Raw genomic sequence first — 11,043 nt, 5'->3', positions numbered from 1 at the left:
CTGAAAGGAACAAGAAGTCAGAATTAAAGAAGTGTTTCACTACTTCACAGATTTGAATGAGAGCTGAAAGATGACTTGTACTCAAGGATGCCAACACAGCAGGATGCTTTAGTCTCTGACATGCCATCTATGCTTGTTTTCCGATAAGGCTAAAGTTTCCTATCTTTTTTGTATCTTACTAGTAATTCTCTTCTACTGGATACCTGTTTTACAACAATCCCTGTAGAAAACACCAAGACTGAAATTCAGTGAAACCTCATGATTACGCCTACAATTCTATCTCCTATCATAAAGCTACCACAGAAAGGAAGTGTGTTTTTTTTCCTCTTTATCTCAAATATTTGAAAAAGCATATAATAATAACTTCAATAAACTCATTACATCTCAAACAGCCTGTACTGAAGCACAGGTTCTGGAGACCCTCTTGTTTCTTCTGAGATTTTATGCATTTTATTTCCTTCCTGCTTAGCTAAGGACTGCTGGTGAGTAATCTCCATTTATCTTTTGGTTTAATAGGTTCTATTCTAAATGCTCTTCCCTCCCTCTCCCTCCCCCCCCTACTTATATTAGCATCCATTGGGTCTCCCGCACTGGTAGTAGCACACTACCACATTCCTGGCCTTCCTACTCAGACTCCCCTTTTCTGCATTTCAAATAGTTACTGCTGCCTCAAGCTTACTAAAGTGATTACCCTGTTGCAGGGGCTGATAACCCATGTTCTTATTCATGTTCATCACCGATTCTGCTATTTTCCCAAGCTTTTAAAGCTAGTTATTTGGAATTTCTCTTATCCAAACTTTTGCTGTACCCTACCATTGTTTCCTTAGCATTCCTAACGTATGTCCTGCCATTCCTTTCCTGCTTTCATAGTTCAGTCTTGTTAGTTATTACTGATGGTTTTGTTTTGTTTTAATTAAAATGTTATGAATAAAAATACATGTTTTTTTATGCTTGCATATTCTGTTTCTTGTGGAAAAGCATGCATGGTATTTTTCAACAGTGGGTTGAACTTGTTAAGGTACAGGTGAGAATCAAGGCATTTAAGGAAGGGGGAATCTCAAGAATCTGAAACTGAGGGTCAGGTCATCCCTATCTCTTTAAAAACAAAGACCTTTTCTAATGTTCTTTTTTGTTGTAAGCTGGCATTCCCTATCTTTCATCAGTATGATTCCAGCATATCCTCTCTCTTGGCAAGGAAGGTCACTTTTCTTGGGTCCTGCATAAGTTTTCTGAAGAAAATACTGTATTTTATACTTAATATATTTAACTTATGGCATTAGAAATCTCTGAACAAAGAGAGCAAAAGCAACTGAGAGCCTAATTTATTTCAGTTTGGATAATAGAAAGCAAAGGGTCAACAAAAATGTTAATGTTCAACTATAGGAGAGAAACTGCCATTTGCTTCACCTTTACCTCTCTTCCCATGCAGGTCTGTGGATTTTAGGCTAAATATGATCAGTTTAAGCAACAGGATTCTTGCTCTTTCTCCAGGACATGGAAGAATCTTTTAACTGACCTCCATCTGCCAGCTTTTCTGACTTTTACTACATTTCCATTTCTAATTACAGATTAACACTGAATTTATTTCCCTTTGGATCACTTAAGTAATTTCTTTTCATTCACACTATTCTCAGCAGTCTAGAAGTAGTTGTAGATTTTGTCCTCCTGTGAACTTCCTGATCCACACAGTGACAAATCAAAACTTAAGCTGGTAAATTTCAGCAGTGAGTTAAGATAATTAAGTGCAGCTCTAGTCTTCCCTGGTGGGTTTCTGATCAGCCCAGGCTCAGAACATTAATTTAGTTAAGTTTATTTTATATATGCATGCCATCTCCTTCCTTCCCTCCCTCTCTCCTCAGTTGTTTGCCAATTCCTAGGTGGGAACAGGTAACTCAAAAGAACAAGTCAGCAAAATAGACAGCATGCTTAAGTAGGACCATATCAGATTGGTCTGTCATAGGCCCTTCGATTAAACAAGTCACTGTCAGTTTAGGGCCTTATTATTTCATCTGAAGTAACTAGAGAAGTATTCTGTTGAGTTTGGACAATGGTGCTAAGTTTTCTACTCACAAACCAGTTTTTCCTGAGCACTTTTGTTTGTCTGCTCTGAATCAGAAACGTATCAACAAAGAAACATCATCCATACCATAGTATATACAAGGTAACTGTTATATTCAGGATAGATTTCATACTGTTTTTAACTGAATGGAGGAAACTATCTTTTAACGTGTTTAAGGTAATGTACAAGTAGATCACTAGTATATCATAACTATTCAGAACTGGTCACTTGCATTCTTGTTTGGCTTTTACCTTGTATAATGTAGCAGCATTGTGATTTTCACTCCAGAAAGCACTCCTGTGATATTTCAAGGGTATAAGAACAGTGTCACGTACTGAGATGACACTCAGACTTGCATAGCTAACATAGTGAAGATGAAGACACAATGAAAACCTGTCTTAAATCACCACCACAGAAGCTGCTGACCAACCAGAAAGGCCTAGTAAATAAAAGAGCAATTCATTTTAATTTAGTGCTTGTACTGTATCTGTGGCATTATTTGTGAATTTATTAAGTCACCTGAGGAAGGTCTTTGCTTTTTTTTTTTTTTTTTCCAAATAGTTGAGGCCATTATAAGCATGTATCAGTATCATCGTATCATCAATTACATTATACTGATGAAATACCCATGCAGGACAGCCACATGCTACACTAAAGTTATCACTGTCAAGAAAAAATCCTCCAAATCTTTAAATAGGAGTGTTGTTTGTTTGTTTTTTTTAACCTGCATTTATCTATTTTTCACTTACTAGTTGGTGACTAATGTTTTTCTAACTACATAAATCATGCAGTTACATTTGTATCCAGTCTACATGACCACTTACTATTGAGTTGTGGAGTTACTTTTTTTTTTTTTTTTTTTAGCAATTTTACTTAGCCTGAATTTCTAATAAAAAGTAGTTTAGCAACTTCTCCAGAACTGGAATAACAAAAAGGGTTGCGTGTTTGTTTCCTCTTTTACCTAACATCTAATAGCAGTTGTTTCTCCGGGTATCATGATTGCCTCTAGATACCTGCATTCAAATCATTTAAGAAAAATATGCCTAATAATTTTATTTACAAAACTTGAGGAAAGCCTTATTAAGGGATAATAAACATTTTAGGAAGCACACAAAATTAACATTTATTGTTTCCTTAGATATGTATGTTAAAAGGATGTTTCTTACCTGATACAGATGAACCAAGAGGAGCTAGCTGTATCCGTTGTCCAGCTGATCCAACTTCTTTTTTATGAAAGGAAGGGATGTATCCTCCTGATGGGTTGTAAGCAGCACCTCCTACAAAGTCAGGATTTCCTGTTGACATCAGATTTTTAATATTTTCAGTTGCATTCAGAAAACCTTGACTGCTTTTTATAGACACTTCAAAACACCATTGCATTAACACAAATAACGAGCGTGAGAGTTCTTTAAAAACTCCCTAGTGCTTGCCTATTGGCAAAAGTACTTGTTCTTTTCTTTGTGTTGTAGTTGGACCCTCTAAGGTGCCTAACAAACTACATCTGTGTATACTGTAGTACATCTGATCCCGTGATGCAGTAGGACTAAAGACAGAAAAACAGTACGAATATTTAATTTGTACTGTCATTAAACTTAGATCGCATAGCAAAGCTTTATACCGAGTTTTGAGAAGATGAGATCTTACCTTTTACTTAGAGCTAATTAATTTACTGGAAGCTAGTTTAAGCATTTCCATATTTGAAAAATCAGCGCTCAACAGTAGTTCTGCACTCAACATATTTGGCTTAAGTCTATCCAAAATAGAAACAAAATCCTCTTGTGGTAAGTGGTACCCCATATGAAGGTGACTTAGCCAGGTTCAGAAATTTGGACCCAGTTCCCCTCGCCTTTGAACTCTGGCTGTAATTTTATTGGGCCTGGTTTTGGTCCAGATCTTTTTTAAAGCAGTGCTACCTTGAAAAGATTTACATAATCATCCTCTTTTGGAAGCTGAGAAATGTCATGCATCTGCACACAAAATTAGTACTGAGTTATTGTACAATAGCTTTGGAATCTATTATAATTTAACACTGTGCTCCAAGCAAATTTCTCACCTTCTCCACGTCTGTCATCATGGTGACAGTCTTAAAGACTGTGCTGGCACAACATCTGAAGAAGTGTGCTTTCTCTGGTGTTGAGGTTCCATATAGAGTAGTATTACATTTTATGAACTATTAGACCATACACAGTAGTTTTAATTTGACCTTTATCAAGTGTGAACACTTATATTAACATTTAGGTTGGTTTCAACCATAGTTTTGGAAAAATATAGTGTGTGAGTTGACGAAGTTTTCCTGTCTCCTAAGTCTCTGGCCCCAGTGTGCTTGCAAAATGCTCCTCTTCATGCAAACACCCACAGATCTCTGTGCTAATATCAGAGCTCAGTGCAATGGACCTATAAGCTGCAAAATTGGTCATCTACAAACCCCCAAAGTATCCTCAGCTAATTACAGCTGTGTTGGGTCATTGTGTACCTTCCTGATTAGGAACACTAACAAAAAGCATTCAGCTGACTTGGTTTTGCCAGTCTCCCCAAGCTGTCAGGTCTGTAAGTCCCATGAACAGTTGGGTCTCTATGGGGCTTCCCTGTGTACGGGTCATGCCAGTCTCCAGTGCAGTAAAGAATGACAAGAGTCCTGGTGAAAAATAAAACTTTAATAAAGTAATCAATTAAAATATGACTTTCTTGCTGTTTTAAGTTGTTCTTCCTTTTCAGGAATTTGCCTGAAAAACAAAGCAACACAGTTTTAGTATTACATTCACCTGTCTAAGCACTTCAGTAGCACCTCTTAAAATTCTGAAATCTAAAAGTAAGATCATGGCAGGCCTCAAACTAATATAACCTCAAAAAGACTACTCCTGCCTATTTCTTATCTACAGCTCAGCAAAGTGGCCTATCTGTAAAAAAAACAAAAAACAAACTGGTGAACTATTTTTTCCCTTCCCCTTACCTCTTAATGCCTGATGTACTTTATGAGCCCTTCTTCAGAAAATAGAAGATGGCAGCCCAGAAGAAGAGTCTCGGTGAAACTGAGAGGTCTGGAGGTATCATCTTTTTGGATGAGAACAAAAGAGGAAAAGTAGAAGTTCAATACAGAGGAGTAACTACAAATATTTAAAAAAAATCTTAAAAACACGTACTAAATCGTTCCTTACCTCTGACCACTGCTGTACAAAAGGAGTTCTCACTATTCATCCTTCAGACATGCAGGAGGCCATGATGACAAGTGCAAGTGTGGCCTGGGCAGTACACCCTACCTCAACACATACCTGGTTCTTCACAAAGAATAAAGCCACTGAACCATCTGAGCTGGGTAGCGAGTTGAAAAAAAAAAATAGAGCTATGAATAATTGTAATGAGATGTACCACAAAGGCAGTGCACACCTGAGGTGCCAGAAACTGAGGGAGAGATAAAACATTCCAGCTTCACAATGCTTGCAGTGGAGAGTGTGTTTAGGCATAAACTAGGCTGCTTGGAAACCTGTTTCCACCCTCTTACACTGAGGTTAACTCCACCAAAATCTATGCAATCACAGTACTGTAAAATCAGCGTAATAGATGGAAAATCAGAATGCAGTCAGTGGGATCAGTTCTTTGCCATTGTCCAGCAACAGTGCAGTTGCATGCTGTGGATTACAATTATGATAATAAAATTTACTTTATCTTTTAAAGTGCTGAGAATCCAGAAGAAAAGTTAGGAAGTTACTTACTGGAACATTCAGATGTTATATAAAAGACTTCAGTAAGTATATATAGTCAGTTTATTCTCTCATGTTTCAAAGAGTGTGCTGATGCAATTCAGGTTGGGCTGCACATAGGGGGAAATGACTTGTCCTACTTAGGTATAACAGCACGCACTTAACTTGGTTTCAAAGCAAATACAAAGGTGAAACAATTCTGTCAGTATAAAAAAAACAAACAAACAAAAAACCCCACCCAACAACAGAGGGATCTTAAATACATGGATGTGTTTTACTTGAGTTCATCTGACTACTCCAAAGAGTAAAGTTCACAGTAGCAGCAGTTTTCCACTCTATGTTATACTATGGTAAATGAGATTGACCTCTGCTGTTTACCTGCTTCTGTGTGTCACAGCAAGAGTTGCTAAAACATACCTCATTGGTAAGTATAGCCTCTGCCTTAACTCCCTCAGCTTAGAGAGGCTTGGTCTAAAGCAGACACAACGAACGGGGCAAAGTTTGACAAAATAGATTACAACTGAAAATGACGTATGTGGTTATTTGGAATCTGCATTGCAAGTGCAATTTTTAGAAGAAAACATAAAACAAATATGAAATGTGCAAAGAACCAGGCTATAGTTGCTATAAATTACCTTTTGGATCCTCTAACTTTTCATTCAACCTTTCTTTGCATGATAGTTTTTCAATTGGTATAATAAAGTTCTCTTCTGTAGAGAAGAAAATGAAAAGGAAGAAAAAGATGGAAAGACAGAACTTTAGAAAAAGTATAGAAAGAATCTGGCTAGGTGATGTCAAAGAAATGAGGAAAAGCAAAGCAAGAAAGAACAAACATCTGACATTTTTCTTGTTTCACTTCTATGTTTTTACAAGCAGGAAATGTTACTCTGTCTAGTTATTTTATAAGGGCCATTCTAATAATGGAATGAAAATGTAGTTTACCAACAGTGCAGTCATATTCCAATCATATAAATAAATTCCAAGTTTAAGCATTCAGGCATATCTGCAAAGCTGACTGATCATAACTTTATCATTCTTCACATAGCATTTGTAACTATTTGCTTTCATCTCATTTCACCCTAGGGAAATGTCATGGGTAGTGAAAAATAAAACACTTAAACTAAATTTAGTTATTCACACACTAAACAGCAGTGTCAGCTTTCAATCCTGCCAATATAAAACAAACAAACAAACATGATTGAAGTGCTGTATTACCCTGATCTGTGCTCCAACTATTCTTGTTTTCTGTGTGTCTATCTTTAACGTTATTGCTTCCTGGGTATATGAAAGATACTATTATTTAAGATGCTGATGGAAATAATGCTAAGAATTTTCAAACACATGAAATGATCAGTTTTAGATTCTTTTTTTTTTTTTAATTATTATTATTTTTATTTTTTTAATTATTATTTTTTGGTAGATACTCAAAGTAACCCAGTAAGACAACAGGAGGATTTTTACCATTAAATTAACTTAGATGAATGCTACATTCTAATTCAGTAGGTAGCTGTCTAGCTTTCTGATACATAGTTTTGGAAACAGCTCTTGACCTTTTTGTGCCTCTCTCCCATGCAAGAGAATTTTATGAATAAACTAATTAATTCTAAGGCACCCTGACACAATATTTCTGAAAATAAAAAGGTACATATCATGATTGGTTGAAAAAAAAAAAAGTCTCTTCTAATCCAGGGGATGCTGTTATTTTTCCATTTCCTGTCTTTTACATAATTTCAGATGAACGATTTACACCTCACCTGACTTCCAGATGGAGGATCAGTTCTGATGACACTGCAAGATGGCTACTAAAGTTCTGTTAAATAGAGGTGGGGTGTAGCATCTGCATGTAAACAAGCTTTCTGAAGTTCTTGTGTAAGCACGTTAGGTTAGGTGGTTTATTGGCATCAGTGAAGTTGGGAGTGACAATGGCTTCAAAGCTGGACAACGGCTTCAAAGCTGTTAAAGTTACCTCCCATCACAGGGTGGTGGGAGTGTGTAGTTGGTGTGTAGGGCTTGGTGGTCAGAAGATAGGTTTTAGTCTCAAGTCAATGAAATCTTAGGTAAGTCATTTAACTTGTAAGTCTTAGTCTTCATGCTTTAAAACACTTATAGCAGTGATTTTTAAAAAATTTAGCACAAAAGGCACCTTTCTACAAGTGCCTTGCTGAAAATAGGGAGACTTTTCATGCAGCTACAAAGCTGGTAGATTGCTAAATAACTTGGTTAGAATATTATGCATCGTTTTTATTATATGAGCTTACCATTCATCACCTAGTTTCTTTTCATATATGAGACTGCTGTTTTATAGTGTTCCATATGACACTGACCAGGCAGTAATGAGGTCAAACTACTTGCTTAAATTAGCACAGTACAATAATTGGTCTAAGAGGATTACAAAAAAATTTGTCTTGACAGCACTTTATTCTAGGAGCTAGTCTATACTCCCTTTGTGCTTTGAAATCAAAATAAATCACTTATGTATGAAAAAGTTTTTAAGAGTCTGTGCTTAAATAAGAAAAAAGAAAAAAGCCTACAACCTTAGCCTGACAACAGAAGTTAAACTAGAAGGTCTTAAGTAAATTAATTAAATAAAGTATGATGAAATACAACATGACCATTTTTATTACACTTTTACCTGTATTATTTCTGTTGAAAGACATTCCTTCTCCAAAATGTGCCAGTGGTTTAGAAAATGACTGGTTGTTCCAGGTTCCATGAGATCCTTCTTTATTGACTGCTACTAAAGAGACACTCTTAGGGTTTACACCTTAGAAAACAAATTATGGCAAATGTTATTAATTTCAAACATAATTCAACCAATGAAAAACAGTCATTTCTAGAACCATGAAACAACACCAAATTATTTGTAGCATAATGTAAACACTATAAATGTAAGCCAAAGAACAATGTCCATTGATTAGTTTATATTCCTCTAGCATGAAAATTGGAGATGCCGATTAAATAATTCTTTTCATGCTTTCAGAGATGTTTTACTACAGTTATCTGGTTCCTATAAAATCATAAGCTCACTATTGATATTTTTGTCTCTCAAACAATTAACAGAAATGAAATAAACTATTGAAAATTGGAGTTCTCAAGGCTGAAAAACTATTTCTTTGAAGAATAAGTTTAAAAGTAGGACAAAGAGGTTCTTGCTACTTCAGCATGTTATGAGCTTTACAGGAGTTAATGGGATTACACAGTATGAAAGCAGCTCCCAGAGCTAGTGGTGATAGAACTGAAGTAATATGGATAAATACCAAATATGCTCCTTGGAGTTATTATTCTCTTAAGTGCTAGAATTACTACCTATATACTTTTTAAAAACTACGCCTTTCTCATTGAAAACCAATAAAAACAGATGTATTGGAAGTATACTTAAAAATATAAGAAATACAGATTCATTTTCCATTTGTTACCTCTAGACAAGGAAGCTTTTTTTTCTCCCCTCCATTTGAACAAACTCTTGAGTCTTAGGGAATCCTATTTAGCATTAAAGAAGTGATTTCATATTTAGAAGGACTGGACATACATTAGCTGGATTAATGAATTCCTGAGAAACTGGGGATACACTGTAATAAAACAACTTGCCTGGCAACCAGGAGCCAACTAAATGCTTACTGTGGATTACTGTAGATGTCATGATACGCTTACTGGAATTGTCTATTAATTATCAATGTGTTCTTATGGAGAATAAGTGCCTTGGGAAGGGAAGTGACCAGGTGTGAATTCACAGAATCACAGAATCATCTAGGTTAGAAGAGACCTCCAAGATCATCTAGTCCAACCTCTAAAGTCCAATTCCTAGTCCAATTCCTAGTCCAATTCCTACCCATGCAAGTGGCTGGTATTTTTTAGTACCTCCTATCAAGAAGGCTAACTGCACTTATCAGAACTGGAAGTTCAAAAAAAACCAAAACCTCCCTGTATTGCAAAACTGACGACGGTGCATATGCACTACAGATGGGTAGTTTCTTCACTCCTCGGATACACTTGCTTATGGTCAATCAGGATGTATTCCTAGGATCAGGATGTATTATCATCCTGTATCCTGTATATCAGGATGTATTCCTAGGCATCCAAGAGATCTTGGATTCATATTACCGAGGGTTTCCTATGCTACTGGCCATAAGAGGGCCTGTGAATGTTTATGATGTACAAGCAGAGTTGAGCTCCCTTCCACTTTTACATAGCCAGGACCTTCTGCATCAGTTGTGGTGAGATATGTTCTTGGAAAGGCATTCAGTCCAAAATTTGAAAATTTAGCCTGGGTATGAAAAGCAAAATTATCCAGTGCAAGATCTAAAGTTTAAACGTACTGTAAAAATATTGTTCACTGCTTATGTTTTCCATATTGTGTTGACTTTTCCCCTTACCAGGTAGATATCTTGATTGTCTTAGATAGTACTGTTTTGCTGATGTATTTGATCTTCCAGAATCATTTCTCAAAAACTTATTTTCCCCTCCTGGCTGGATGCAGCATGAAGCATTTGGTTCTGGAATGCTGAAAAATCAAAACGTTCAAACTATGTGGCCAGCAACTCCACCTCAGAACAGCACAAACTGATGCTAGCTTGAAGAATACACTGCTCTTCTCTTATCCTGCTTTCATCATTAGACTTTGGTCCTACAGAAAGTTAACAGTCAAGCCTCAAACCTCATGAGAGTTTTAGATGAGAATATGGAGAAAAAAAAATGTGTATCCAATACTACAGAATAGAAAACAACTGTGGGTAACTGGCAGAACTTTCCCTTGCTCAACTGATATAAACTAGATTTACTTCATTTCCTATATGATTTCAGTAAAATGCAGAGTTTCATAAAAACAGGATGAACATATGAACTGTAGAGTGCTTAAAAATAAATATGGATATTACTGGTGTCACATAGACACCACACCCAAAGCTGGCCTGTTCATACAGCTCTTTGTGTTCTTGCAGAGCTTGAATGACTTAAATTTTAGCAGATCTGTTTTAACCAACCTATAAATCTACTGGTCATTGTGTACATAAAAAAAGAAAAAAAAAGTGATTATATAATTAAAAGACTTACCTAAAAAGATGTTCCTTGTTTTTCTTTTCTTTTAACAGTGCAATGCTAGGTTTCTTTGAACATGACATTCCAAATTCAGCACTGTCCAAGTCATCCCAGCTATCCATAGCCTTTAACAAAGACTGACCCCATCGCCTCCTGCAGCTTTTAGGACCTACTGTGCCATTCTGAGGGCCACTAGCTCCTTGTTTCTATTTTGAATAGGACAAAAAAAAAAAGCTTCAAATAAATTCTAAA

At 36.2% G+C, this 11,043-nt stretch overlaps 1 protein-coding gene across 7 annotated transcripts in view; it reads right to left on the bottom strand.

Moving 5' to 3' along the window:
• MAK (male germ cell associated kinase) overlaps positions 1-11,043 on the bottom strand; it is a 28,549-nt gene that overhangs the window by 3,702 nt on the left and 13,804 nt on the right. For 3 of the 7 annotated variants that reach the window (XM_040548747.1, XM_040548748.1, XM_040548752.1), the window contains 5 exons: positions 10,807-10,997; positions 10,131-10,258; positions 8,390-8,521; positions 6,393-6,467; positions 3,226-3,354 (listed from right to left, as the gene is read on the bottom strand). In XM_040548747.1, coding sequence (XP_040404681.1) covers positions 3,226-3,354; positions 6,393-6,467; positions 8,390-8,521; positions 10,131-10,258; positions 10,807-10,997 — 655 coding nt within the window. Of the gene's footprint in view, positions 1-3,225; positions 5,369-6,392; positions 6,468-8,389; positions 8,522-10,130; positions 10,259-10,806; positions 10,998-11,043 lie in introns of those variants that run through there. The other 4 variants (XR_005817288.1, XR_005817287.1, XM_040548751.1 and 1 more) reach the window with 4 other exon arrangements.

Source organism: Cygnus olor, chromosome 2 (genome assembly GCF_009769625.2).
Source record: "Cygnus olor isolate bCygOlo1 chromosome 2, bCygOlo1.pri.v2, whole genome shotgun sequence".
Lineage (NCBI taxonomy): Eukaryota > Metazoa > Chordata > Aves > Anseriformes > Anatidae > Cygnus > Cygnus olor.
The sequence above is the reverse complement of the archived record's forward strand: the minus strand, read 5'-3'. Positions and strand labels throughout refer to the sequence as shown.